The sequence below is a fragment of the Camellia sinensis genome, chromosome 9, assembly GCF_055761805.1.
Source record: "Camellia sinensis isolate YWXY chromosome 9, ASM5576180v1, whole genome shotgun sequence".
Lineage (NCBI taxonomy): Eukaryota > Viridiplantae > Streptophyta > Magnoliopsida > Ericales > Theaceae > Camellia > Camellia sinensis.
In genome coordinates, this window is record NC_138969.1 from 57,035,075 (window position 1) to 57,062,753 (window position 27,679).

The 27,679-nt window shown below is 35.3% G+C and overlaps 2 protein-coding genes and 1 long non-coding RNA gene across 3 annotated transcripts; 2 read left to right on the forward strand and 1 right to left on the reverse strand.

Annotated features, from left to right (window-relative positions):
- Positions 1-7,390: 7,390 nt before the first annotated feature.
- On the reverse strand, positions 7,391-10,133 carry PSBQA (photosystem II subunit QA). Its single transcript, XM_028242381.2, has 3 exons — positions 9,671-10,133; positions 8,138-8,433; positions 7,391-7,550 (listed from the first exon to the last, which is right to left on the reverse strand). Exons 1-3 carry the CDS (start codon positions 9,975-9,977, stop codon positions 7,452-7,454), a joined length of 702 nt encoding a protein of 233 aa, XP_028098182.2. The 5' UTR covers positions 9,978-10,133; the 3' UTR covers positions 7,391-7,451.
- A 5,928-nt stretch (positions 10,134-16,061) lies between these two features.
- Positions 16,062-26,602, forward strand: LOC114297902 (kinesin-like protein KIN-14C). The gene is made up of 17 exons (XM_028242380.2): positions 16,062-16,424; positions 16,524-16,778; positions 17,768-17,912; positions 17,988-18,097; positions 18,192-18,311; positions 18,476-18,679; positions 19,506-19,715; positions 19,815-19,889; positions 20,088-20,234; positions 20,308-20,446; positions 20,630-20,739; positions 20,848-21,009; positions 21,122-21,342; positions 21,842-21,923; positions 22,013-22,117; positions 25,614-25,718; positions 26,118-26,602. Exons 1-17 carry the CDS (start codon positions 16,380-16,382, stop codon positions 26,295-26,297), a joined length of 2,415 nt encoding a protein of 804 aa, XP_028098181.2. The 5' UTR covers positions 16,062-16,379; the 3' UTR covers positions 26,298-26,602.
- On the forward strand, positions 23,277-23,652 carry LOC145798604 (uncharacterized). The gene is made up of 2 exons (XR_014339698.1): positions 23,277-23,415; positions 23,509-23,652. It is a non-coding gene; the product is annotated as an uncharacterized LOC145798604 (long non-coding RNA).
- Positions 26,603-27,679: the final 1,077 nt, after the last annotated feature.

Below are 27,679 nucleotides of genomic sequence, written 5' to 3' on the forward strand. Positions count from 1 at the left end.
GCGTATGCTAGGTTGTATGTTAGAGCATTGTGTATGCCTTGTTACATCGTGCATTGTGTATGCCATCTCATAGCATTGTGCATGTTAGGTTGTATATTAGTTGCATTCATGCATGTCATGCATATTGCATTGTGCTTGGGATAGGAGTTAGCCCGAGCACGGGAAACGAGGTATGTTTCGTACTCCGAGTGACGGAACGTGTCTCAATTCCCCAGTCACCGACACTCCGGATTATCCATGATGGAGTTAGGTCTTGTTGTTTTCATGCGCATTCATTCTATATTGAGTTGCACAATTCGACTCCTCGGCCATCATGCACCGATATACGTGATTGGTGGCACGAGGATCGAGGCATGCATACATTTGTGAAAATACATTGCTATGCCTCTTTCCTGCTCTCTGTTGCAGCAAATCAAGAATTAGCAACCTTTTGGAGCTTGGCGCGCTTTCCAAGGATAATTGCAAAACAGAGGCTAATTGGGGCATCCCAGTGGATTTCCGCGCAAGGCAGTCCAGACATGCATCATCCATCCTCTAAAGAAGAGTCAAGGCAGTCCCTGGCTTGCATGCCAGTTTATTATTTTTCTTAGTTAATTTGTAAATTAATTAGGAATTTGTATATATTTGGACTGTATTATTTGGACTGTACTATTTATTCGGACCCTCTGCGCGAGAGCACAACTGTAATAAGTGTGCGTGTGTGTGTTGTATGTCTTCCAACCCCACGTCTTTCTCCCTTTTATTTATCCGCTTATGATGGTTAGATTAGGGCATATTTCAATTAGCATACAGTATGACAGCATGTTTGCATCATTCATCTGTTTTGCATGCACCGGGCTCGGCGCATCATACTAACTGCATTTGTATTTCAATTTCAAAGTTGAATACTTGTTAGCTGTAGCATTTCATATGCCATGTTTAGAATAGCCGAGCCTACTATAGTTGCATTTTTGCATGTGTTGCATTAGGCATCTCTGTATAATTAGGATCATGCATGGATTTCTAATTAGTTTCTGTTTTGGCTTGGAGTACTCGGTAAGTTTTATGCTTTAGCATCCTTGCATGCGTGTGAGTGACTGCCATGAATAGCATGCTTACCATGAGGCTATATGCTTATGTGATATAACTGCCTGAATACCTGTGGGTGAAGGTTGGATTATTTGAATTGGAACAAATTATCAACTGTGAGTTTTAAGCCCACTAGATAGTGGCAAAATCATATTTTTCTAAGCCCACCCGAGGGTGGCAAATCCACGTCTTAGCCTACTTGCGAGTAGCACTATCAAACCATTTACAAACAAACAAACATGAAATGTTTTGTTCCAATTCAGGCGATCCAGTCTATACTTATATGCTGTGCGCATCACATAGTAAACCTAGGCTAATAACCGGAATAAGAACACACAATGTTTTCAAAAATAGATATCATGGTTAGTAGAGGCCGATCTTTGATCGGGCGAGCGGGGGTGCTCACGAAGTGACCTTCCCCAATCGTACCCAAGTTCCCGAGCCGAGGCAACTTTGGTGATGACGGACACGTGGCCTTAGGCAAACGAGTCAGGGTTTCCTAAATTTCTCAAAAATAAAACATTTAGGTGGCGACTTTGTATCTGGCAAAGCAGTCCATGTTTGACACTTCTTTCAAAATCTGTTTTCTCAAAACGATTTGCCGGATTTGGACTCTTTGGTTCAGATTTAGAACTGTGACAAATTTGAGAATCTTGAGCTGTAGTGACCCCAAATGAACAAAACGGGAGCTCGTTCCTCCCGGGGCGTTCGGGGACGTCTACACTAGCCTCATCTTCTTTTAATCTCATGTTCCTGCAAGTTCTTACCTTTAGCTTTTATATCTTATTCATGGTGTTCATCCTCAGCTTTTTTCAATTGCTCATCAATATTTCCAAACACTTCATAATTCCACATTCTGAGATGTACTCTTAGATTCCCCATTTTTTTCATTATCATGTAACTAGCCCAACCACTAATCTGATTGTTTTCCTAAGAATTATTTACTTCAAATTTAAATTTAGGATGCTAGCAACAAGCATTTATGAATCTAAATGGCCTTAGGCCCCAATCCCTCTCATCTTCCATAGGCAATATTGGGCAGTGGTCAGATATACTTCTAGGTAGCCCCCACTGTTTAAATGAGAACTTTTCCAACCACTTATGGTCAATTAGGAATCTATCAATCCTGCTCCACCTTTCTCCATCCAAAGCATTACACTATGTAAATGTTCTACCTAGCATTGGAATATCTAGCAGCTCCAAATTATCAATCAAATCACTGAAATCCTTTATTCTTCTATCCCTTTTCAAGCACCTTTTCCTTTCACTCATAAATCTAATTTCATTAAAATCCCCTTCTACACACCAAGGTCTTAAAAAAGTAGATTTAAGCTTCACTAAAGACTCCCATAGCTGTCTTCTTTTCAATACTTCATTTGGTGCATAAATGTTTACAATAACACAATCAAAAGAGTGGTGTGAAGTACCTGACAATAGAATGAAGTTTCTATTACTACAACACTCCTTTAATAGAAAGATTTATGGATTCCATACGCATAGCATGCTTTCAACACTACCCTTTGCACTAGTCTCCATGAAATCCATCTCCTTACATGGTCATAGTGACTTGACAAAGTTTTCATCAACACTATCTATTTGTTTTGTGCAACTGTAGTACATCAATATTTCTATCCCTAACCAAAGTATTTATTTTTCTCCTCTTTTCAGGCCTTCTTAGACCTCTTACATTCCAAGATAATATCTTCATAAGGAAACTACTAACATACACCAAACCTCCTAGTAGCAACCAAATTGGCTTAGGAAGCTATACCTGCACCTTCCATTCTTTCTAGGTCATTTTCTTCTAACTCAATTATTTTGCTTACCACCACCTCTTTATTGCCTTCACTATTCAGCCAAAAAAATTTCCCAACCTGAACTGTAGCTTGTGCTTCATTTAAAAACTTCCTCATTCTCTTTGAATCTATACTCTGCGAAACTGATTATGAAATTGCAGCAGTTGTTACTCGAAATATAGCTCTATTTTGAAGGTAATTGCTGAATAGCACACCCTTGTTCTTCACTTGCTTTTTGTTTAGATTTTCCATTTTCTTCATTCAAGCTCCTTTCCTCATACTTCGATTGGCGTCTTTGTAGCACTTGTGTCCTTTAAACTATTGGAGAGTATGTTTAATTTCTTTATTTTCATTTTGGGAGCGTTAGAGTTGTTGTATCTTGGTTTTGGAGGAGTAAAATTCAATTTAGATTTGTTAAGATTGTTTGTTTGCACTTGATTTCGTCAAAAAGTTGTTTGAGAACTTAGAAATCTTGTTTTGGGATTGACACCAGTCTTGGTAGTGTCGACACTTGCCTTTTGTTGTTGGCTTCAAAGGTCAACACCGATTTGGAAAGGTTCGACCCTTGTTTATTGCTGAATCTGGAATGGCTGTTGAAATTTAGGGTCGACATTAGGGGTTTCAAGGGTCGACCCTTGCTTGCTGCACATATTTTTTGTCTTAGCTTTTCTTCTTATGCGTCGACACCATTGTTTTAAGGGTCGACCCTTGTGAGTAATTTCCAGATTTTTTGGTCAGTTTGGGCCCTACTTTTTGGGAGTTTTGACTTGTTCTTTTCATTTGGCTTTAGGACTATTGTTCTATTAGTGCCTAGCCACTATAAATGGGTTCCAAAACACTTTCCTCTCATTACTTTTCTTTCTCTTTTCCTCTCAAACCATGACTTCACTCTTCTCTCTCTAAATTTAACTTTTTCACACTTAGATCTTTAGATCTACTCACCTAGAGCCATCTTTTCACCTTGGTCTTATAGGAAAGGTTGTAGATCTTGTCAAGGGCTTTCTATTGATCTGAGAAGTTCGTGGTTTCGTTGACGTTGGATTTTTCGGGTTTTCTCTTCTACACTTGAGGTAGGGATTTCTTACTCATTTTCAATACTTCGTCTATAGATAGATATGTAGTAGATTCTTACTGCACAAAAACCATGTATATTGGAGTTCTTTTTGAAAAATCATATGGGAGATACCTAGGGTGTGTTACTTGGGGGTTGGAAATCATTATATAAATTGTTGTTTGGGTTCTTTGGGGAGTAGTTTAACATGTTGATGTTGAGAGAGAGAAAAAGATCTAATTTAATATTATAGACTTAATGGATTAAAGAGAGAGAAAGTTGAGTAATATTTTGTGCTTAATTATATGGATTGTGTACTTGTGTTAATTGATAAAAGGGTGGATTCACCATGGTATTGGAATTATTCTTGATTAATCATGTTAAATTGAGTTAAGCTATAGCTTTGACATTCATGGATTTGGTTTTCTAAAATAAAGGGAATGGATTTTATTTTGCAAAACAAGGAGAATGGATTTAGTTTTGTAAATTAAAGAGGATGGATTTTGGATAAAGATTGGAGTATATTAACTTGAAAAATAAGAAGATTGATTTTTGAAAAGGGAAAGAAACCATGACGATTTGTATTTCAGAAATAAATGTGAAGTCAATTTATGAATATTTTAGTTTACCATTGTTGTTATTGGACTTAAAGTCTCATGTGAGTTTGATTATGATCATATGTGTATTAAGTACATGCATTTAGAGGTTTTGTCCTTGGTCATCGGTGAAGGATGGTATCGTGGTGTTGATTAATATCGTATATGTAGTACACTTGTGTTATTATGCATTCTAGTATGTTGAGATGGTTGGAAATGTTCACGTGCTGAGAATGAAAGGTACCATTACCTTCCAGCTATCGCTTGGAGAATTTGCCGCGCTTAGAATGAGAGGTACCAGTACCTTCCAGCTAGCGCCTGGTGAACTTGGCAGAGGTACCATTACCTTCTAATTGGTGTCTGGTAAATTGACATTTCGTTATGGAAAGGTGTATCCTTGGCTTACCATTCTTAAGGCAGGTAGAGCTTTGTTTCGCTTCTCATTTTGTCTCGGTGTATTCTTATCTATTATGAGTAGGTGATGGTTATGGTTGGGTAAGGCCGGATTGTTCTATGTGATGGTGTAGTGATCATTGTACATGTATGGATTTTGTATTCGTGTTAGGACATATATGTATGTGTATAGGCGTATTGGGCGAGTTTTTGAAAGTGTTCCTTGACCATGGACTTAGAGCCAAAGGGAATGTGATGAAAGTATCAGAAGTGAACGTATGTTTTGTATTGAACGTACATAATGAGAAGTAATCAGGTTTAGCAAAAGCAGTTCTAAAACAACCAGTTGCGATGCGTTATTTATAAATGGGAAATGATGAAGAAAAGTGAATTGTTTGTGTTGTTAGGTAAATTGAATGATTTTAAGAAAAATACCTATATAAGTATATTTTCAGTATGAACCATCACATTATATATATGACATGATATAAAGCATTCATGATCATAGCTATCTGTATGTTGTTATTGTTTAGGATCATGTAAGGATCCCTACTGGATTTTATATTCATCCCACATTGCTAATTCTTTTCAGGTGATGCTAAGAAGTGTTCAAGATCGAGGATCATCCTTAGTTGTTGGCCACGTGGCCTTTTATTTGTGGGCAGAATGCCATTGATGAAAAAGGGTTAAACCCTTTCTTTTAATTTGAAAGATGTAAGCTTACGGACAATTTATTTAATTATAACTCCTATTGCATTTATATTGTATTCGGACAAGGAAATCTTTATTCATGTGTTCTTGTCAATGTAAAGAGTTTCTGTATGTCATCTCTGAAATTGAATCTATAATAATGGTTTGGTAATAGAATTCGAGTAATAAAAAGCAGGACGTGACAATCTTTTTCAAGAGTCTTCCCGTTTGTTGATGTACCACCCATTTTTTTCACTCCCTGGTGGGCCGAAGGAATTACCAGTGGACTTACCTGAGTGTGATCTGCACATTCGCTTAGGTTAAAAGCCTCAATGATAGGCTCATTAGCCAAGTCCCTATGTTGTGCGCCATTTAAAACTGCCTCTAAATTTATATTGGGCCACATACTTTCTAGCCCACTAACACTCCTAATAAACCCAGGAGACCAAATCTGACCTTCAACTATTTGAATTCCATTTGTTAAGCTTGACTAGGTTTATAGTGTCCACTCTCTTAATGGATCACTGTTGAAGTCTTCTCAAAAGCCTTGTTTGGCATAAACTAAAAAATTTAAAAAGTCAAAAAGTCACTATCCTATTTAAGTCATATCATCTTATTTAAATCACATCACCTCTCTACCACATCACTTCAAATTCAACCCATACCCAACCCATATTTCATAAATAGTCAAAAAGTGTACTTATTTAAGACATCTCAAACCACCCCTTATAGATTATTATGATATGTCTTCTAATTACAACAGAGTTGAAAGAAATCTTTATAGATTTTATTCAAGGACGAATATGTAGAGGGGCCTTATCATTGTGATTGCAAAGTGATTGCATTGCATGGTTGAAATGCTAAGACATAAAATGTACTGAGAAATAATGTAATTGTGTTTCGCAACGGTAATTCAAGCTTAAGATTAAATTAAACATGTCGATCCAACAAACCTACCAGGATTTAGTTAATGAACATTGAGTTTTGTACTTGCATCATTTGCCTTAAAAAGACTGTAGTACTGCTTTGAAACGTCATGGCCCATGGATATGAAGAAGAAAGGGAGGAGGACATAAAACATAATTGTTTTGTTAACTGTTCATTCACATTGCGATATGTACAACTTTTAGGGGAGAAAGATAACTTATCCCTTATGAAATAAAAGTTCAAAAAATCTATGTGTCCTAAAAATAATTAGCGTACGGTGTACGTTCAAACTTAATATAAGCCACACTTATAATAAATTTGGTCTACACATTTTATTTTCGGGATACATTTTTGAGTGTATAGTATTACTAGTATTATTGATAACTTTGTTTTTTTCCCCTATTGCATGAAACACATCTTCTACTAGCCCCGAAATGAATTATTAGTGGAAATAAAGTGTCAATGTATTGTGTTTATTATAAAACCCAATGTGTGCTAAAATAGGCAATTGACGGTTGGTGCAAATCTGATACGTTTGGATTTTCACACTTAAATGTTTGAATGGTTTAATGATTGAGGGGAGATTTGATGAATGATTAAAACATTTTAGCAATTTTGAATAATTTGAAAAAACTGTTATTAGATGAGATAATTATTAGATTTGAAAGGCATTATTGGAAAATTCAAAAAGTGTTACCGTCTACACTAAAAGAGGTGTAGACTTATATAATAAAAAATAGAATATATAGATGACAATTATTTATGGTTATTCTTTTGCATGTGCAGGTGAATTTTCTCTCTTTCATGTTTCCACATTTTTAGGAAAACTACTTATAGTTTCTTCAATTAGATTCCCTTGAAAATAGCACTGAAGCAAAGTGTCTCATAAATTGAAATATAAAGCTTAAACATTAGTACATTAATTTCTTTTCAACCAATCTTGGCAAGAACATCTTTGAGGGTAGATACAGTCACTGCATAGTACTTCTCTGCTTCAGAAGGACTCTTAATCTTTACTGCATGGTCCAGCTGTTGAGTGAAAAGATAAAATTAAATATTAAAACAGTGTATGTTATAGTGAGTCAAAATTTTTATCTAATGATACTAGTCCTTCTGAATAAATATACATGAATAAATAAAATTTTATAAGATTTATTTAGTAAGTTCCACTTCTATAAATTCATGTTGGTCCATATACATTGTGTTTTGGTTCTACGACTGGTTTCTATGTACCTAATGTTATTATTTATGTAATAGTTCTACTTTGAACGCAAAAACCAAATATAATAAAAACATAATACATGAATGAATAAGATTTTATAAGATTTATTAGTAATGCAACTTCTGAAAAATCTATATACATTACGGTTTTAGTTGAGCATCCATTCTTGACTTATTATTACGTAAATTCTATTACCAACATAGAAACCAAACACAAAAATAAACTCAATAAATCTGCAATGGATCTCTAAGTTCCTAAAATTATTCTTTATATGATAGTTCTACTACCAACACCGAAACCATCCACGTAGATAAACACATGAATGAACAAGATTTTATATATTGAGATTAAATTTTGTGTTTGCGTGAGAGAGGGAGAGAGAGTTTTTACTGACATTGTTGAGGTCCTGGAAGAGTTTTCCAGTGAGATCTTTGAGAGGCTTCTTTTGTTCTTTGGGCTTTGCAGCAATAACAGTGTTAAGATCATATCGAAGGTACCCTGCCTTGAGACGAAGATCGTTTTGGACATAAGGCCAAGCCTTCTTATCTATAAACCCTTTCACATTAAAAATGTCTTTTGCAGACTCCTTTGCCCTCTCTGCTGCTGCAGTTGCAGACAATGGTTGGATGAAAAATCGTTCCTTCAATGGAAGATCAGTGTCTCTTGCCTCATCAGCGTTCAATGTTCCAGCTGCCAAAATCCAAATTTATCAAACCCCAAGTCATTGATTAAGATAATAATAATAATGTGTTCCACATTTGCAATTGAGGGTCACTATATATTATTTTCAGATGAATTTCATTGTATTTTCTCATATGTTATGTTAGATTTACACAATAGACGTCGTGTGTATATGTAGGATCCATCGTATTTTTCAAAATAATGATGGATCCCCTTACATGTTATTTCTTGCGTAGATCACATAGAAAGTAAAAAAAAAATACGATGAAATTAATGAGACTACATATATCATTTTCATGATAATTAGAAATCTATAATAGATTCCATGAGAAGTTTGTCCTGCCAATGTTGATTGTTCTATGTTTGAAAGGCTACTTCTAGAGGTCCTCAATTTGATATAGAGCAATAGGGACTAGAGGCTGCATTTGGGAGTTGTAGTGATACATGTATCGATTTTCTGATAAGATGGTTACATATTACAACTATAATTTTACACTAAATGTGGCAAGATATTGGAACTAAATTCCTGTTCAACTCTATCATACAAGTTGTCTTCTATTTTGATCTTGTGGTAGAGAAAGGATTTAATATAGATGGCATAAAAGAATGAGATAGAAAATTCTCAATGAGACATATCCATCCATGTAGTTAAGAGTATGAAGAAAAACATGGCTGAATTGGGTCCATTTTGGTACATACCCCTATATTATATATTTATAGACAATGAAACTTGCATTAATGTATTGAATTTCATCAAATTTTTTTTTTTTATTTTTATTTTTAACATATATTTACATAGTAAATGCTATGTGTCTATATAAAATCAATTATAGTAAAAAAATAATAATAGAAATCCAGAATTTTATGGTAATTCTAACATGTATACATAAATAAATAAACAGATAAAAAACATTTGGAACTTGGAGTAAAAACTAATCAGAGAGTACAAAACATGTTTACATGTCTTGATTGTATTGGAAGTCAACAAAGACTTGCTAAAATTGCAGTTTCAATATAAGAGCAACAGTCCTTTTAACCTGAGAATTGAAAAGTGATGAATCACATTAATCTGATGTCATAATCACGAATTCAAATACAGATTTGGAAAGAAAAATTTGAAAGTAAAAAGAACGAGAAAAAAAATTTAACTTACATTTTATTTATATTTCCGTTACATTTTTTTTTTAATTTAAATTTCTACTTAAATTTATGATCCAAACAACTGTAAAAAAGTTTGAAAACTTACGCAATCCACCGGAGGGTGGAGGCGGTGGGCCAACCTTGATGGATTTGGCTTCGGCGAGCACAGCTTGAACAAGAGACCCAGAGGCTAGCCCTGCAGCCACTAGACCCAGCATCGCCCGGCGACTAGTCTCGGTCTCAGTTGACCCCTGTTGGGCCCTAATAGTGTAACCCGGTCGAGCCACAGCAACCCGTCTGCCACTGGTGGCTCCGGTCAAGCGGGTCGAGCTGTTGAGATGGAGGCTGCCTTCCAAAACAGCCTGGGAGGAGGAGCCACGTAAGCCAGCCATTGAAGCCATAGCTTGAGCCATTCCACTGATTTTCCAAATGTTTCAGGCAAGTGAGTGATGAGAGAGAATAATATGTGGAATAGAAGACCTTTGTTGGGGTTATGTAAATGTGGATGATGTTTATGTTATCCAAGTTTTGGTTTTTTCCATTGTTTCTGTGATGTAGGGTGCCATCTTATCTGCTCTTGCCTTCTTTTGGATAATTTGGAAATACTTATAGCCAATTGGTGTTTGACATGTGGATAATGTTTTTGACAAGTTGGATTAGGTTTTGATTTTTGTACTGTGAGGTATTGACACGTGTACATCAAAAGATTTTTATTATAACTTTCAATGAACAAGTTTTCTGATCTAATCATGCTTATCACTTTGTGTGGTAGTTTTCAAAAAAACAGATTTTTGAGTTTTTGATTTGTATTTTTGTGTTTTTAATGATTTTTTACGGTAAATTATAAATTCATCACTGAGGTGTGTTTAAATTACAAATTACGTTTTTGTTATTTGAAAAATTATAAATATCTCATTATTACTATTTTTTATTTAACAGAATTAACTAAATAAATAAAATTCAATTGCTCACCTATACAATAATAAAATTACCTAAATTATTAATTGAAACATATTTATAACATCGTTAAAAACTGTTAATTGACTTGATGATTTATTAATAAAAAGAGTTATGAAATTAGAAACCTGAGGGAGTGGAATGTAATTTCTAAAACCACAAGGACGATTTGCATTTTAATTAAACCTCAGGTATTTGTAATTTACCTTTTTTTTTAAATACTTTAATTAATTTTTAAATTCATTTAATCTTAACATACTTAAAAAGTAAAAAAAATTGTATAAAAGTCTTTAAAAAATTCATTGAATAGGACAAAATATGAAAATGTATTGAATTTTTATATTTTTTGTATTTGATGAATTTAAAAAAAAATTATAAATATTATACTTTTTAAACTTATTTAGATTAAATATATCTAAAAAATAAAAAATTATATAAAATATTAAAAGAATCACTAAAAATAAAAAAAAAATACACACAAAAAAAAAGTTTTAATTAGTTGACTCAATATTTTAGAACCAAATATGCGAATACTTTTTGGTGCAACATAGCCTCCGTTTGGGAAGTGGGTTGGCTTTTTAGCTTTTTGACTTTTTTGACTATTTTAGCCTGGGCTTAAAAGCTTGGTTTGGGAAGAGCTTTTTGGCTTTTTGGCTTTTTTGAATTTTTTTATGAGAGAAGAATGTAATGATTATGGGTTGAATGTGATATTTTGTTTGTTATGACTAAAATAGCCTATTTTATTTTTTGTGACTAAAATAGCCAAAAAAGCCCAAACCATGACTTCCCAAACGAAGCCATACTATAAACAAAAATTAACAATTAGAAAGAGAAAGTCAAAAGGGCTCTTATCTAAACTTTCAAATAATTAATTTGTATCGATAAAAAAAAATGATTAATTTATAAAAATATATATATATATATATATATTTAAATATTTTTACTTAATAAACCACGCAAATAAAAATGAGAGTTAATTATCTAATAGTCCTATTTATAAATGTTATGGTAGTTCAGTTCTTATTTAAGATTTTTTAAACCAATAAATCATATTAGTAAAACTGATAATATTATCAATTTTTTTAATTTTTAAACTAAGAAAATTATCAATTTTTCATAGTAATGTTCCAGATAATTATTTTACTAACTGATAAAAAAATAGAGCATGAGATAAAAAGTTTTTGCCCTTCTACTTATTGGTTTGATTCAATTATCCAATAAAACCGATAACATTAACAGTTTTTTCCAATTTTAAAACTAAAAACATTATAATTAGGCCTCGTTTGGGAACAGGTTAATTTAGTAATTTTTTGGCTATTTGGCTAAAATATGAGCTAAAAAAACTAGTATATTTGGGAGGACTTTTTGACTTTTTACGAAAAGATGTGCAAAAAGTAGAGAGAAAAGAGAATTTTTGACTTTTTTGTGATAACCCTGTCCCCTATTATGCTAATTGGCCCCTTAATACGAATATGATTATGTGTTTGATATGATTTTGTGTGCCATTATGTGAAAATATGTAATTTTGAATTTCTATCTGTTCACCGTAGGAATATCTGTTCGATTATCTGCTTTGGAAATTAAATTGAAGGCCCTATCGGCCACAAAAATCGAAATTGACTGCGCCATTGTGATTGGCGTAATTTTTAGAGCTTAGATTAAATTGATTAAATTAATGGATTAAGTGCCCAAATACCTTATATTAAAATATTGTGTTGAGTAGGGATTTATAGTGGGCCACTTTCACTCAAATTCTTTTTTAAATTCTCATTTGGCTGAGAAGAACTCTAAGAAAGGGAGAGAATGTCGGCTATAGAAGAGAAAGGGGAGAATTGTGCAATTTTGGTTCAAGACTTGAACCTCTTGAAGATTAAACTCAAGAGTTTGCTATAGATTTGAAGAATTAAGCCTCTAGGTGAGTAATTTATGGATCCTAGTTTGTAATCTTATGAATTCAAGTTTGAATAATGGTCAAGAGCATGGATTAAATTGATTATGAGGAAATTGAGTTGATTTTGTTGTATTTGAAGCCAATAGATGCATGCATGTAGGAAATTGCTATAAGTTCCCATGTTTGGGCATAAAGTGTGTAATTGATGTTGAATCTTATTTGAAATCCATGTGTTTGATCATCTCTTCACCAATTAAGTTGAGAATAATATGTATCTCCCATATGCAAGAGTAAATCATGAAAGTGTAAGCTTTGCATGTTTGAATTTGATGTGTTGGTGATGAATTTAGGTTAATTTGGGACATGCATGTAAGTAATACAAGAAATTGAGCTTCATTATGTTGTAATTTAATGTTGGTACTATGATAGCACAAGTATATTTGAAGTTTGAGCTATTATATGCAAGAAATGTTGGTTGGAGTGTCAAGTTGAAGCTCAAGAACTTAGCTGGAAAACCTAGAAAATTTGGTGCCCGCTCGAGTGGGGAAACCGCCGCTCGAGCGTGAAATACGGGCTTCCAGCATATTTTGCAGACATGACTCCCGCTCGAGCGGGGAAGTTCACGCTCGAGCGAGGAGCCATGTAGAGAGGCCGTCCGCTCGAGCGTAAATTTGATGCATCCAGTACTTTTGCAGGCCTCTTGGGTCCGCTCAAGCGGGGACCTTGTTTTCTGAAATTTTGTTTATGCGTTCTGTGTTTCGTATTCCATCCTCTTTCACTTGTAAGTACTCTTAGGCATGCATTGAGCATTGAAAATGAGTTAAAGAGATAAGAATGAAGCCTAAAGAGGAATATGTGAATTAAGGAACAGATTGAATTGTTGTGACCATTTTGTGTTCATGGAATGTGTAGGGTCGAGTTTCAGGGCAAACCAACTAACCGATCACTGTAAGTAATATCTTAACAAAGATGTCTGAAATATGTTGTTGTCCAAATTACTTACTCCTATGTAAGTTTTATAAGTTCAATATGAATGATAGAATGAATGAGTCAAAGGCCGTTTTGACAAGAATGAGTGGATGGGCCAGAGGCCGTTTTGACAAGAATGAGTGAATAGGCCAGAGGCCGTTTTGACAAGAATGAGTGAATGGGCCAGAGGCCGTTTTGACATGAATGAATGGGCCAAAGGCCGTTTTGACACGAATGAACGAATGGGCCAGAGGCCGTTTCGACATGAATAAATGAATGAATGGGCCAGAGGCCGTTTTGATATGAATAAATGGGCCAGAGGCCGTTTCGACATGAATAAATGAATGGATGGGCCAGAGGTCGTTTTGACATGAATGAATGGGGCAGAGGCCGTTTTGATACGAAAGTATAAATGGGCCAAAGGCCAGCTTGATACGAATGAATGAATAGGCCGAATGCTAGTTTGACATGATTGAAAGTTTGAACGGGCCGAAGGCCAGTTTGACATGAAAGTTTAAATGGACCAAATGCCAGTTTGATATGAAAGTGTGAATGGGCCAAAGGCCAGTCTAACATGATAGAATGAATGGACCAGATGCCAGTATGATCTATATCTATTTATATGCTAGATAGAAATATGAATTGGGCCTAAGGGCGTCTGATGTATATTGTTCCAATGTATTTTCTTTATTTGATATTATTCACTGGGCTTTCGCTCACGCTCATTCATGTGTTTGTAGGTGAGCCAAGAGAGGTCCAGACCCAGCCTCAGTGAAGTCTGTATGGAACAACTAAGGTTTTGAAGAGTCAGCCCTTGCGTCTCACGCACGAGACACGTCTTCGCCTTTCTGCCATTCTATGTTATTTTGTCATGTTGGCGAGGACTTTGGTGTACGTCTATATATAGCTTTGTGTTTGGCTGACTTAGATTTGAATGATCCTGTCTGCATAGAACTTTATGTAACTATATTTTTTGTTGTGAGTTATTAACATATGTATGTATGGAATGTTATGATGTGTATATAAGTACGGCTCTATGAACAAAGTTTTAAATTTACTTCCGTTTGACCCCTTTACTCTGATGAGTTTGTTTTATTTGGTTTGAGGTCGTAGGTAATCTCGTGATTACTGGCCGGTTATAGCCTTAACCCATAGGGGCGGGTTCGGGTCGTGACATTCTTAGTATGAGTTGTTGGCTTTTTGATTTTTTTAGTGACTTTTTGACTAAAAAAGCCACTTACCAAACGAGGCCTTAGTTTTTTCATTTTTAAAGTTTTTTTTTTCCTTCTAGTTTTGCATATCAATGTTCCATTATCATTATCCTTTATAGACACAAAATTTCCAGTTTTGCACAAAAAAATTGTTTTCCTAATTTTTTCCAAAAAAATTAGTTTTTTTTTTACACATAATTTTTTTTTTTTAGTTTTTTCATTTTGAAAGTTGATATTTTAAAGTTTTAAAAATCAAAATAAATGTCAAATCATCAATTTTTTAATAGATAATCATAAATAATAAACAATCATTATTTGAAGGGTAATTTTGATTATTAAAAATTTAATTGGACTTGAAAGTTTAAAAAATCTTAATTAAAACTTAATAGAATATAAGTTCATAAATTAAGATTTATGTATAAATACCCCTAAAAATTAATATATTTGAAATATTTTTTGATTTTTTAGAAAAATAGGGGTACGTACATCCCACGTAGAAAAAAAATTAACTTCTCAAAAATACCATAATTAATTTCCCTTTTATTCTACATTTTCCATACAAGTGGAACAAATTAATAATCATTTATTACTTTTTTTTAATATTTATCTTAAGGGTACATGTTAATTAGATTTAAAAGTAAAAAAGTTACGGAAAACAAAAGAAGGCCCAGACTTTTCTCATGTTCGAAATCAGACTAGAGCGTATTAATGGGTTTCGTGGGTCCATCACGGTATCCACATTGATAATTTAAATCGTTTCAATATATAAGTATGATTGAGTACTTCATTTCTGTGAAAATTTAAGTTGATTCGATATCAATAATTATTTGATCAAATTAAATTTGCGTTGACGATAACTATGAATTAAAAAATAAATTGTTAACACAAATTGTTATGATCTAGTAGCTATTGATATCTGATTAACGTGATTTTTTAAAAGAATGATATAGTGGGTGTTTGGGAAGATAGTTAGTTTTTTTTTTTTGATTGGATGTGATGTTTGTGAGAGAAAAAGTGAAATGATTATGAAATTGAATGTGATATTTTGTTTGGATTTGTTTTTTTTAATTTTGTAAAAATTTTGTCTTTTAGTAGAAAAAATAAAAAAAAATCCAAATCAAAATCTTGCCAAACACCATAATACTCGACGAATTTTAAATATTGAATAGTTCAGGTTATCGATGTGGGCCTACGAAGGTTCAACAGGATGTAGATAGAAGCACTATAAAAAAAAATCGTACACACTATTCGTTCATGTGTTTTGATACAATGAAAAATTATTTTTAAATATATTAATTTATTTATCTTATAAAAAAATAAAAAAATCATTTTGAAGTGTATAGGATATGTCATTCTGAAGTTAACTATTCTGAGGGAGAGACGACAACTCTGGAGCCCGGTCCAGACACATAAAACCCGGCCCAGCCCATTAGAAAACAAAAGCCAATTTCAGCAAAGTAGCGCCGGATCTCAATTTCAAAAGAATTCAAAAATTTTCACTTCCCGGCCCCCAATCACTCCCCTCTCTGTGCCCCTTCGTCTCAAGCTCAAACCCTCCGATCAACGTTTCAATCATACATCCAAAAGAACAAACCCAAAGATTATTAACGTTCCAATCCAAAAATTTTCTCGGGAAACAAACACCAGATCCCACTGTTCACTCCCTTTTCCACCCAATTTCAGTTCAACACTTCCAATTCCAATTCGACTCCTTGATATGTAATTTAGGGCTACAAAGCAACTTGTACCATAAATTAAGCCCCATCTCTCACTCTCTGAGCACAAAAATGTCTACTCGTAGCCAAAACAAGCCTCCTCGAAGTCCCTCCAGTGTAAGTTATGTACACACATATGCATTTATATCTATCTACATGTGTATGTGTATGTATAATTGATTATTTTTTGTTTATTTGTTTGAATCCTATGTGTAGAAAAATAGTAGAATTGGTGATTTACATCTGGAAAAGCGAAGGAAGGTTGGAACTGGAAGAATGGTTGGAGTGGCGAATAATACGGGGCGAGGGAGGCAGCCGTTTTCGTCGGTGAACAATCGGCAAGATGCGGCGGCCAATGCTGGTGATTTGGCAGGAACTGAGGGTTCGGAGTGTGGGACTGTGGAGTTTACGAAAGAGGAGGTTGAGGCTTTATTGAATGAGAAGTTTAAGGGGAAGAAGTTCGATCTCAAGGTCTGTTTCTTCTCTTTTTGTTGGTAAATTTGGTTACTTTCTGTTTGGATGGTGAGAAATTTGAAGAAATAGAAGTAAAACATTTATGTTCTGAAGAACCTAGCTTTTTTATATCTGGAAAGACGAAAAAATTTATGTCTACTGACTATGAAATTTATTTGGCATTGCTATTTATTTATTGGGTTAATTATACTTTATAACTCTTGTACCCAAGTTTCACTTGGGGCCCTATTGTTTCAAATTAAACAGTTTGGTCGCTATACTTTAAATTTAGTTTCAATTTGGTCATTTTGTTCAAGTCAGAGGTTACAATTAATGATTTTGGTACACTTGTTAGTCTTCTAAGGTGTATACATAGGAAAAATTAATAAAAATTTGGATAGAAATATCAAATTGAAATTGGATTTAAAGTGTAGGGATTGAATTGTTCAAATTAAAACTATAGAGATGAAAGTGAATTTTGAGTCAAACTATAAGGGTGAAAAGTGTAACTGACCCATATTTATTTTTCTGTTCTATATTTTGGGGGGCTTTGTTTCGTTGTGGTCATAATGAATGACTAGTGGTGGGTGCACATGCTATGTCTGCACGGTACACATGTGCAACTTTATATCTAGTTTCTTGGATGGTTGGCTGAACGAGAAATATGGATTGGTTTGAAAATTGATTAGGAGTTATTTACTGAATGTGGTATGTTTCTTCATTCAGTTAGCGATTCTATGTGTATTTTTTGGAAAATCAAAATTGTGTGACAAAGCTTCCAAAAGTGAGTTGTGTGTTTTATATGACATAATAGATAGAATAGCGTAGATAGATAGATAGAACAGATTATAGCAGATGTGAGAGGTATTAATGCTTATTCTGAAATGCTTTTACACTTTCTCACTGACCAAACAGAGTGTTAAATTGATTTGTTTTGTGCTTTATTTTTGCTGTTTGTTTGTTTTTTTTGTCTTTGTTATATTGTTATATGTGTTCTGAATTGATAGGGCAAAATGGAACAAATGAATGACCACATAAGAAAACTTAAGCTCTGTTTAAAGTGGTTTCAAGAAGTTGAAGAAGGCCATATCAAGGAAAAGGAAAAGCTATGTAATACATTGGAATCTGCCGAGAGGAAATGCACAGAAACAGGCAAATTTTGCACCTGAAGTTTTTACAAAACTCTAATGAGAAATTAATCTTCTAATGTACTTCATGTTCTTTCAGAGGTGGCTATGAAAAAAATGGAGGTGGAATTAAATTTACTTATTACTGAGTTGACCGCGAAAACTACTTTGTTGCAAGAAAATTTGGCAAAGGAAGAATCAGAGAAGTTGGTGAGATAGCTAATCATGGCCTAGTTCTCTATGCGATATGTGTTGTTCTTTTTTTTCCTTTGTCCCATTTTTAATTTGGTTGATTTAAAACTAGGATGCAATTGAGTGTCAAAGAAGAGAAAAAGAAGCTAAGGTTGTCGCTGAAAAATTGCAAGCTTCTCTAAAGGAAGAACTTGAGAAGGCTGAGCAGGAGAAAATCAGTGCCAACCAGAGGGTAATGTAAATCAACAAAAGATCCATGTGTTCTTTTTAGAATATTCATTTCAATATAATATTGCTCATCATGTTTATCAGAATACATTTCTTTTTAGAATATTCATTTCAATCTATTATTGCTTAGTAAGTATGTATATCAGTATACATTTCTGGAATTTGCAGGTGACATCACTAAATGATATGTACAAGAGATTGCAAGAGTACAACACTAGCTTGCAGCAGTATAATAGCAAGCTTCAAACAGACCTTGCAACGACTAATGAGACCCTCAAACGAGTAGAAAACGAGAAAGCGACTATAGTTCAGAATCTCAGCACTTTACGGAGTCATTATAATGCATTGCAGGACCAATTGACTGCCTCCAGAGTAAGTACTTTTTTCGGTGTCCTATGGATTGTTTTTCTACATGATATATATTTCTTGTTCTTTATCTAAGAAAAAGTATGTATCAGTGAGTTGACTGATTCTACGCGAATGAGATTTAAAGTCTGGAATATTAGTTTAAGTTAATGAAAATTTTGGCTAATATGTTTGATTTGAAAATTTCTATATTCATGAATGCACTTTTGCTATCACCTCATTTTATGTCAAAAAATTCAATGTGACAGTTGTGCGTAGCTGACCCCAAACACTTGCATCAACTTTGGTTGAATTGTACATCAGGTTAAGTCTTTTTACATGAAATTCAGCAAGAATTGGCCTTTTCTGTAAACAACTATTGTCCAAAACGTAAAACAAAGCAGAACATAATTCTATAACTTTCCTCTTCTAAATAGTTAAAACAATATGAAGTGAGAGGAAAGAATTGAGAGAGCTGTAGAAAGGTAAATGGTGATAAATATTGAGGACGAAGATGTGGATATTTGAGGTGTTTTTCAAGATTGATTTATTGATGACCGGCCTGGCCTGGTGTTTGGAGCTTCATTCATGAAGATAACATTTTTTTTTGACATATACGTTCATATATGTACTTTAGATCAGAGAGTTTTTCTTTCATTTTATTTTTCTAGTCGTATAGTCAAGAAGAAAAGATGTGGAAGAGACGAATTGAGATCTTTTATAGTTTTTTTTATTATTTATTTTTCATTCGGTATTTTTTCTTCCTATTTTGTGAATTATCTTTATTCTTTATTTAAGATTATAGTTAATATGTGGTACTCTCTAATTGGTTTTATGTTATGGCACTTTATAGGCTTCTCAAGATGAGGCTGTTAAGCAAAAAGAAACACTCGTGAAAGAAGTTGGTTGCCTCAGAGGAGAATTGCAACAAGTAAGGGAAGATCGTGATCGACAATTGACTCAGGTGCAGTCCTTAACTGCTGAAATTGCAAGATACAGAGAAAGTACGGGGAAATCAGTCGCAGAGTTGGATAACTTGACCCTTAAATCAAATGCCCTGGAGGTTGGTTGTCGTCGACTATTTTTTTTGTTTTCTTTTTTTCATGCTTATTATATACCAAAATACGTACATATTTTCTAATATTTTGGATATTTTTTGCAGGAGACATGCTCTTCTCAAAGAGAACAGATACGCATATTGCAGCATCAGTTAGCTGCTGCAACTGAGAAGCTTAAGGTTGGCTAGTTTTTTTTATTTATTATATATGTGTGTATATATATATATATATATTATGAATATCAAGGTTGGCTAGTTGCTAATCTATAATTTTGTTAAGCTATGACGTCATTTGATGGAGTTGATGCTATATTGTGCTTTGCATATGTATTTCTTATTTATTTCCCACCCTAAGTGATGTCGATTTTTTTTCTCCAGATGTCTGATTTATCTGCTTTGGAAACAAGGGCAGAATTTGAAGAGAAAAAGAGAGTTATGAGCGAATTACAAGATCGCCTTGCAGATGCAGAGCTTCAATTAATTGAAGGAGAGAAGTTGCGGAAAAAGCTTCACAACACTATTTTGGTAATACTCTTTTGCTCAATTTCTGTTAGTTAGGTTTTGAATTTTAATGATATTAAATTGTCTTTTGTTGCAGGAATTGAAAGGGAACATTCGTGTGTTTTGCAGAGTGCGTCCCTTGTTACCTGATGATGGCGCTGGAACAGAGACGCCAGTTGTTTCTTATCCTGCGTCTATGGAATCTCAAGACCGAGGGATTGAATTGATACAAAGTGGTATGAATATGTTTGTTATTCACCTTGCAAACTTGCCTAACCTTTTGAAATTGAATAAGAGTATCTTGTCACTCTATGTTGTGCATTGCTTTAAAATTGAGCCTAGGGAATTTCATAGGTTGTGCTTAATATTAGCATTTTTTAAGAGGACAAAATCTCATACCGTTTTCCAACTGTTGGCAGGACAAAAATATCCTTTCACATTTGATAAAGTGTTCACTCATGAGACTTCTCAGCCGGACGTTTTTGTAGAAATATCACAACTAGTACAAAGTGCTCTTGATGGATATAAGGTGATTACATCTTGCTGCCCTCTTGTTCTTCATCAAATTTTACACCATCAAACAAATATACTTTTTTGTAATCTTACGAACATAATGTTGTTCCTTTGTTGTTGGTAGGTCTGTATATTTGCTTATGGCCAGACAGGTTCAGGGAAAACTTACACGATGATGGGTATGCCAGAAGCTCCTGAGAAAAAAGGACTTATACCTCGTTCATTAGAACAAATTTTCCAAACTAGTCAATTGCTTCAAGCACAGGGTTGGAAATACAAAATGCAGGTAGTGTTGCTTAATTTTGATATATTTTTGAATTTTGGTATAACCATTTGATGCTTTAATTTGTTTGTGATGGAACTTGTGTTGCACTCTAATATGTCTAAAAAATATACAGGCATCAATGCTGGAAATTTACAATGAAACTATTCGTGATTTGCTATCAGTAAATCGGTCAAGTGGCTTAGATCTGGTGCGCTCTGAAAATTGTGGCGTGGGAAAGCAGTATGCCATTAAGCATGATGCAAATGGGAACACACATGTATCTGATCTTACCATTGTTGATGTCTGTAGTATAAAAGAGGTTTCTTCTCTTCTACAGCAGGCTGCGGAAAGCAGGTGATAAATATTTCAAGTTGTCAATTTCTTTTCTTTTTCTTGTCCTCTTTGGTTTATAAAAAACCCTGCTTGTGTTGTTAGCACCTTGAATTTGAGAGCTCTTACTGTTTTTGACAGTTGTGCGTGCAAGTGTTCTCGTTTCCTGTTTGCATGCATGTTAGATATTAATTTAACAACCTTTCTTTGCGTACAAACGAATTGTAAGGGTAAAGTTGTTGATGAAGGTGAAGTGTTAGATGCAATGAAATTTAGGAAAAAAAAGGATGCAAAATTTTCTATGAAGTTTAACATAAAGCTGTTTTGGATATTTTGACTGATTACTAATGCAACTATACATTTGAATATTTTCCTTACTCTGTCCAATATATGGCTTCAATTTAGCTTCCATCTTTTTCCGTATTTTTGTTTTTTAAGGCCCACTTACAGGAATCAGATTTTGTGAAATGGGGTTTTTTGACCAGCAAATAAGAAATTGGGGTGGTTTTTGTTTTTTTTCCAGGTCTGTTGGCAAGACACAAATGAATGAGCACTCATCCAGAAGTCACTTTGTTTTTACCTTGCGAATATCTGGAGTAAATGAGGTACACTTCTGAATTTTGTTTGTTTCCATAGAAAATCTCATCTCCCTCTAATATGCACATTCCATATGCTGATTTACTTCACTTGTTAGAACACCGAGCAACAAGTACAGGGTGTGTTGAACCTCATTGATCTGGCTGGCAGTGAAAGACTCTCAAGGAGTGGTGCAACTGGGGACCGACTGAAAGAGACTCAGGTCTCTGTCTGTCTCGCTCTCTATAATAACTAAAAAAAAAGTGTTTCTTTACAAATTATTTTTATTCTTTTGATTTGGTTAGATGTGTTTCTGTTAGAATTTCCCATCTTTACCTTCACCTACTCCACTACACACTCCACTTCACCTAACCCACTATCACCTCCACTACACCTACTACCACATTTTCTTCTATATTCCCATCTTTACCTTCACCTACTCCACTACACACTCCACTTCACCTAACCCACTATCACCTCCACTACACCTACTACCACATTTTCTTCTATATATAGATTGTATAGGAATCTTGTAATACATAAATATTACATCAATCAATAATACAATCATTTCTCTTTATACATTAAATTTCTACATGGTATCAGAGCTAGGTTAAAAACTTAGTATTTTTCGCTTCACCGGCGGGCGGCAACCTCGCCTTGGCCGCCCGCCGGACCTCAACCTAGTCCGCTAGAATTTTCTACACATACCTTCATCCATCTTCACCACCACCACAAATGCCCACAACATCACAGCCCACCAGTTGCTACAAGTCTCTCTTCCCTGTGACCCCTGCTGCTGCTGGAATTGGCCTCTTTTGAATTCCATATTGCCAGGCATCTCTGGGATACTGCTGGTCAAGAAGACTATAACAGACTGAGGCCTCTTAGTTATAGAGGAGCTGATGTTTTCCTCCTTGCCTTTTCTCTAATAAGTAGGCCTAGCTTTGAGAATATATCAAAGAAATGGGTCCCTGAGCTAAGACATTATGCTCCATCAGTGCCCATTGTTCTAGTGGGGACCAAACTTGATTTGAGAGAAGACAAGCAATTCCAGATTGATTATCCCGGTGCATGTACAATTGCTACAGCATAGGGTGAAGAACTAAAGAAGCAAATAGGAGCCGTGGCATATGTAGAGTGCAGCTCCAAGACGCAGCAGAATGTGAAGGCTGTCTTTGATATTGCAATCAAGGTGGTTCTACAGCCTCCAAAACCAAAGAGAAACAAGAGGAGAGGAGAACTTTAGCTTCTTATCTCGATTACTTCAGCAGAACACAATGAATTCGGAACAAGTTCGTACTCAGATCATGGACAATACTTGCAGTGGATTCAAAAAGATCTGGAAAAAGGGTGGGATTTGAAGAGAGGGCAGTCAACTTGAGAACGATGTTGGTTGCTTTTGCAGATCACTGACTTTGGTTTAACAGATTGCTATAATTTCTCACAAGGTGCAGTGGCCTGCTGTCTGGTAGGTTGTTTGGCATCAAACCCTTCATCTACAGCTTACGGGAGTCGAAGGTAATACATTTCTTTTTTATTAGTGGTGATTTAAAATTATCATCTGAAGACCTTCAAGAGTTCACTGCAAGTTCCAAATGCCAAATAACTCAGGAACCAATGCATGGGCATCAAGACGCATTTTGGGCTGAATCGGTGAGCTGCATTTTCTCCATGACGCGATTTTTCTGGCTGAACTTTGACGTGTTTCACATTGATGAATTTGAGTGAAGAAAAAAGTACATCATATTTTATTCATCTCAGGGATCCACCCCGATCACAAATTTACACACACACACACACACAAAAAAAAAAAAAAAAAAAAAAAAAAAAAAAAACACAAACAAACAACACCCACAGTGGGATTTTTCTCTACTCTGCCGCCGGTCTCTTCTTCTTGCCTCCGTCCTGGGCGGCCCTTGACGGTGTTGCCTCCGTGCTTCCTAAACCACCAAGCAAGTTGCCTCCTCCCTGCTCCTCCACTACAGCATATGGAGGACCTCCAAAACGGAACATCACGGTGGCCTTCCGCTTCAGCTCCTTGTTTTCTGCCCTTAGCACGCTTATCTCTGCTCGCGCATCCTTATACATGCGTTGGAGCAGAGCCAGCTGGGAGTTTAAATGCTGCACCTCATTTGTCCTACTCTGCAGCCGGTTCGACAAGTTTGTGACCGCCGTCATGCTTTCCACACATGCCTTCAAAGTATACTGATTGGCCTCCACATCCGACTGCACTGCCATTTTTTGCTCCACCGACCGCATCGGAAAGTTCAACGGAGCAAACCCTGGTGCGCTTGGTTGAGGTTCCAGTGCCACCGCACCAGTTGTCTCTCTTGTTGACTCATTGAGGTCGGGAAAGAGAGTGAGCAGACTCCGGGAAGATGAAGCCATTTTCTGGGCCACAGAATATTACAGAGTATCTCTCTCAGAAATCTCTCTCAGACAACAGAGTGTTACGGACTATCTCTCTCAGCAAAACGAAGAAGAGTTTTTGTTTTTTTCCGAGGTTTTTCGCAGCTTTTCTCTGCCTCAGCCTCAGCCTCTGTCTTATAGCCGAGGCAGCCACGCGCATCGCGCGCCTCTTATCACCAGCCGACAAACGGGCACGCAAGCCAAGGCGCCCACGTGCCTCGCCATCATGTCCGGCACACCTTTTGATGAATTGGGCACGCCTTTTGATGGCACATCTTTTGATAAAGTGGGCGCGCCTTTTGAGGGCGCGACTTTTGAGGGCTCACTATATATATCCATATATCTATATATTTGGGCAGCCTATATACACCATCATACAGTGTATTTTTTTATGGGTCCGACAAGACTCTGTAAACTGTCCCGACATTGATTCCGGTTAGCTCCTTTATGGGTCCGACAAGACTCTGTAAACTGTCCCGACATAGATTCCGGTTAGTTTCTACAAGGGTCCGACAAGACTCTGTAAACTGTCCCGACATTGATTCCGGTTAGTTTCTACAAGGGTCCAGCAAGACTCCGTAAACTGTCACAACATTGTCTTCTACAACGGTCCGGCATGACCCCATAAACTGTCTTCTACAAACGGTCCGACATGACCCCATAAACTGTCTTCTACAACGGTCCGACATGACCTCATAAACTGTCTTCTACAACGGTCCGACATGACCCCATAAACTGTCTTCTACAACGGTCCGACATGACCCCATAAACTGTCTTCTACATCGGTCTGACACCACCATACAGTGTCCTCTACAACGTTATGACACCCCATACAGTGTCTTCACCAACGGTCTGACACGACCATACAGTGTCTCCTATCCTTTTTTATTTTTATGTATTTTCTTGTTTTGTTACTCTCTCCAAACTCAAGTTGGTTAGTTTCTCTCCTCCTTGAGTTTGCGGGGGGCTGTTAGAATTTCCCATCTTTACCTTCACCTACTCCACTACACACTCCACTTCACCTAACCCACTATCACCTCCACTACACCTACTACCACATTTTCTTCTATATTCCCATCTTTACCTTCACCTACTCCACTACACACTCCACTTCACCTAACCCACTATCACCTCCACTACACCTACTACCACATTTTCTTCTATATATAGATTGTATAGGAATCTTGTAATACATAAATATTACATCAATCAATAATACAATCATTTCTCTTTATACATTAAATTTCTACAGTTTCAATATGCATCTTATTAAAAATAAAATGCTAATTTATTTGCTTAATAATTAGGCCATCAACAAGAGTTTATCTTGCTTGAGTGATGTCATTTTTGCATTGGCAAAGAAAGAGGACCATGTTCCATTCAGGAATTCAAAGCTTACATATCTTCTCCAGGTGAATATTTGCTTACATCTGTTCTTTGTTATAAGTTGGATTTTAGAAGGCAATATGGGGATGATGCCTCTTGAGCCAAGGTTTAATTAATGTTGTATTCTCAGACTTGAGGATTATAACTTTACATTTTTTTGATACATATTAACTTTTATTTTATTACCGGAGTGTTGCTCTAAGAAATGATTAGTTCAACTGAAATATTAGATGTGTTCGTCCAATTTTATGTTTTAATATGAAATAAGCACTTAAAACATTCATTTACAACTGATTTTTATCATTCAAGTCCCATTTATTTGGTTATAAGGTTTTTAAGTCATCGAGAAAAGGTGGTTTCTATACCTCTAAACCAAGAATAATGTTCATTGAAGAATGTTTAACCTCATTAATTTGTGTGATCAGCCATGCCTAGGGGGAGATTCGAAGACCTTGATGTTTGTCAACATCTCTCCTGATCCTTCATCATTTGGTGAATCAATTTGCTCTCTGAGATTTGCTGCCAGAGTAAATTCTTGTGAGATCGGGATTCCTCGTCGTCAGACATCAATGCGACCTTTAGATTCTCGGTTGAGCTACGGCTGAAGCGCTGTAGAGTTGTCCTGTTGTTTGTTTGTCTTGCCACAATTACAAAATGTTCTGAATTTAACTGTTATGCTTGTGGATTGTATCAATAACTTGGGATGTGTAGTTTCCAGTTAGTATTGACTGGTCTTTCATACTTTTGTCTGCCAACAATCTCCCAACATTCTTTCATGGTGAGATTGTTGGAAAATTGATAGGTTTGATTGATAATTTGTTGACTAAAGTAATTTTCTTTTCAATTAACTTGTAAGACCATCTAGCATTTTGTATTTTAATATTGATTTGTGTAATTGCTTTGGAGCAAAGTCTTTCTTGTGATGGGTTTGTAATTGTAGTGGGAATGGTGATTTGTTTGAAATACTGAAGTAGGTATAATACCTAGAAATGTACTTCTAAATACACCTGGTATTATATTCCTGCAATGTTAAAGTCAGGAAATGTTGGAAACTGTTTAAGTCGTGTGTGATGTTGAATTTGAAGTTATTGCTGTTTAATAGCCACTTTACAAGTTCAATACTTGGGAATATGAATTGAAAACGCAACTTTTGAGTTCACAGTTTCTTGCATAACAATTTGGGGGAAGAGAGGCGGTGCTCGGAGGCAAACAGGAGGTGGATGGGATTTTTGGTGAGGTGTTGAAGAGGGAGGATATAGCGGGTCGTGTGATAGTGCAGTGGTGAAGTGAGGGTGGGGTTGTTATGGTCATTTAATTATATATTTTGCTTAACATAAACAAATAGGAAGAAATGAATATTAATAAATCTTTAATGGTTTCTTTCCGTTGTAGCGAAAAAAAAAAAAATCTCTTTAATGGCATGGATCAATTTGTTATGTAAATTTAAAATTTAAGATACAAAATTTTGTGATTACTTATAATTTAATTTTTTCAAATCTTGTTAGTGTAATTTATCCAAATGATTTCATAAGGTTTGAAAAGAGCAAAATGGTAATTTCACACTATACATTAGGTCCACTGTGGGGATGCTCTATTTCCACAAGTGTTACTATTAGCATCTCATTAATTGTTTTAGACTTCTTATTTTTTAGTTTTTTTTATTACAATAATAATCTCAAATGAAATTATTAAAAAGGATATCAATAATTTTGGGACGACTCATCTCATAATTAAGACTACACACATACTACATCATGAATTAGGGTTTATGAGAGCACTGACCTCCATTACCACCCATCCATCTTTTCCAAATCCCACCTTCAACACCTACCCATCCTCAAAACCTTGAAAATCCTTTGGTGACAATATTCCGACAATAATGGTGGTTACCATTTGATTATTTACATTTCTCCAGCAATGATAATGAGTGAAAGTTTTTCCAGTAATCACAATTCCATGATACGGGAGGAGTACAACAATAAAAGTT

Excerpts from the sequence above, each read along its gene's own strand:
- LOC114297902 (XM_028242380.2), top strand. The coding sequence starts at position 16,380 with ATGTCTACTCGTAGCCAAAACAAGCCTCCTCGAAGTCCCTCCAGT. Across the intron at positions 17,913-17,987 it reads GAGGAAATGCACAGAAACAG|AGGTGGCTATGAAAAAAATG; the intron begins GCAAATTTTGCA and ends ATGTTCTTTCAG. Across the intron at positions 20,740-20,847 it reads GTGCTCTTGATGGATATAAG|GTCTGTATATTTGCTTATGG; the intron begins GTGATTACATCT and ends TGTTGTTGGTAG.
- PSBQA (XM_028242381.2), bottom strand. The coding sequence starts at position 9,977 with ATGGCTCAAGCTATGGCTTCAATGGCTGGCTTACGTGGCTCCTCCTCC. Across the intron at positions 8,434-9,670 it reads TCCACCCTCCGGTGGATTGC|CTGGAACATTGAACGCTGAT; the intron begins GTAAGTTTTCAA and ends GGATTTTGGCAG. Across the intron at positions 7,551-8,137 it reads TCTTCCAGGACCTCAACAAT|CTGGACCATGCAGTAAAGAT; the intron begins GTCAGTAAAAAC and ends TTCACTCAACAG.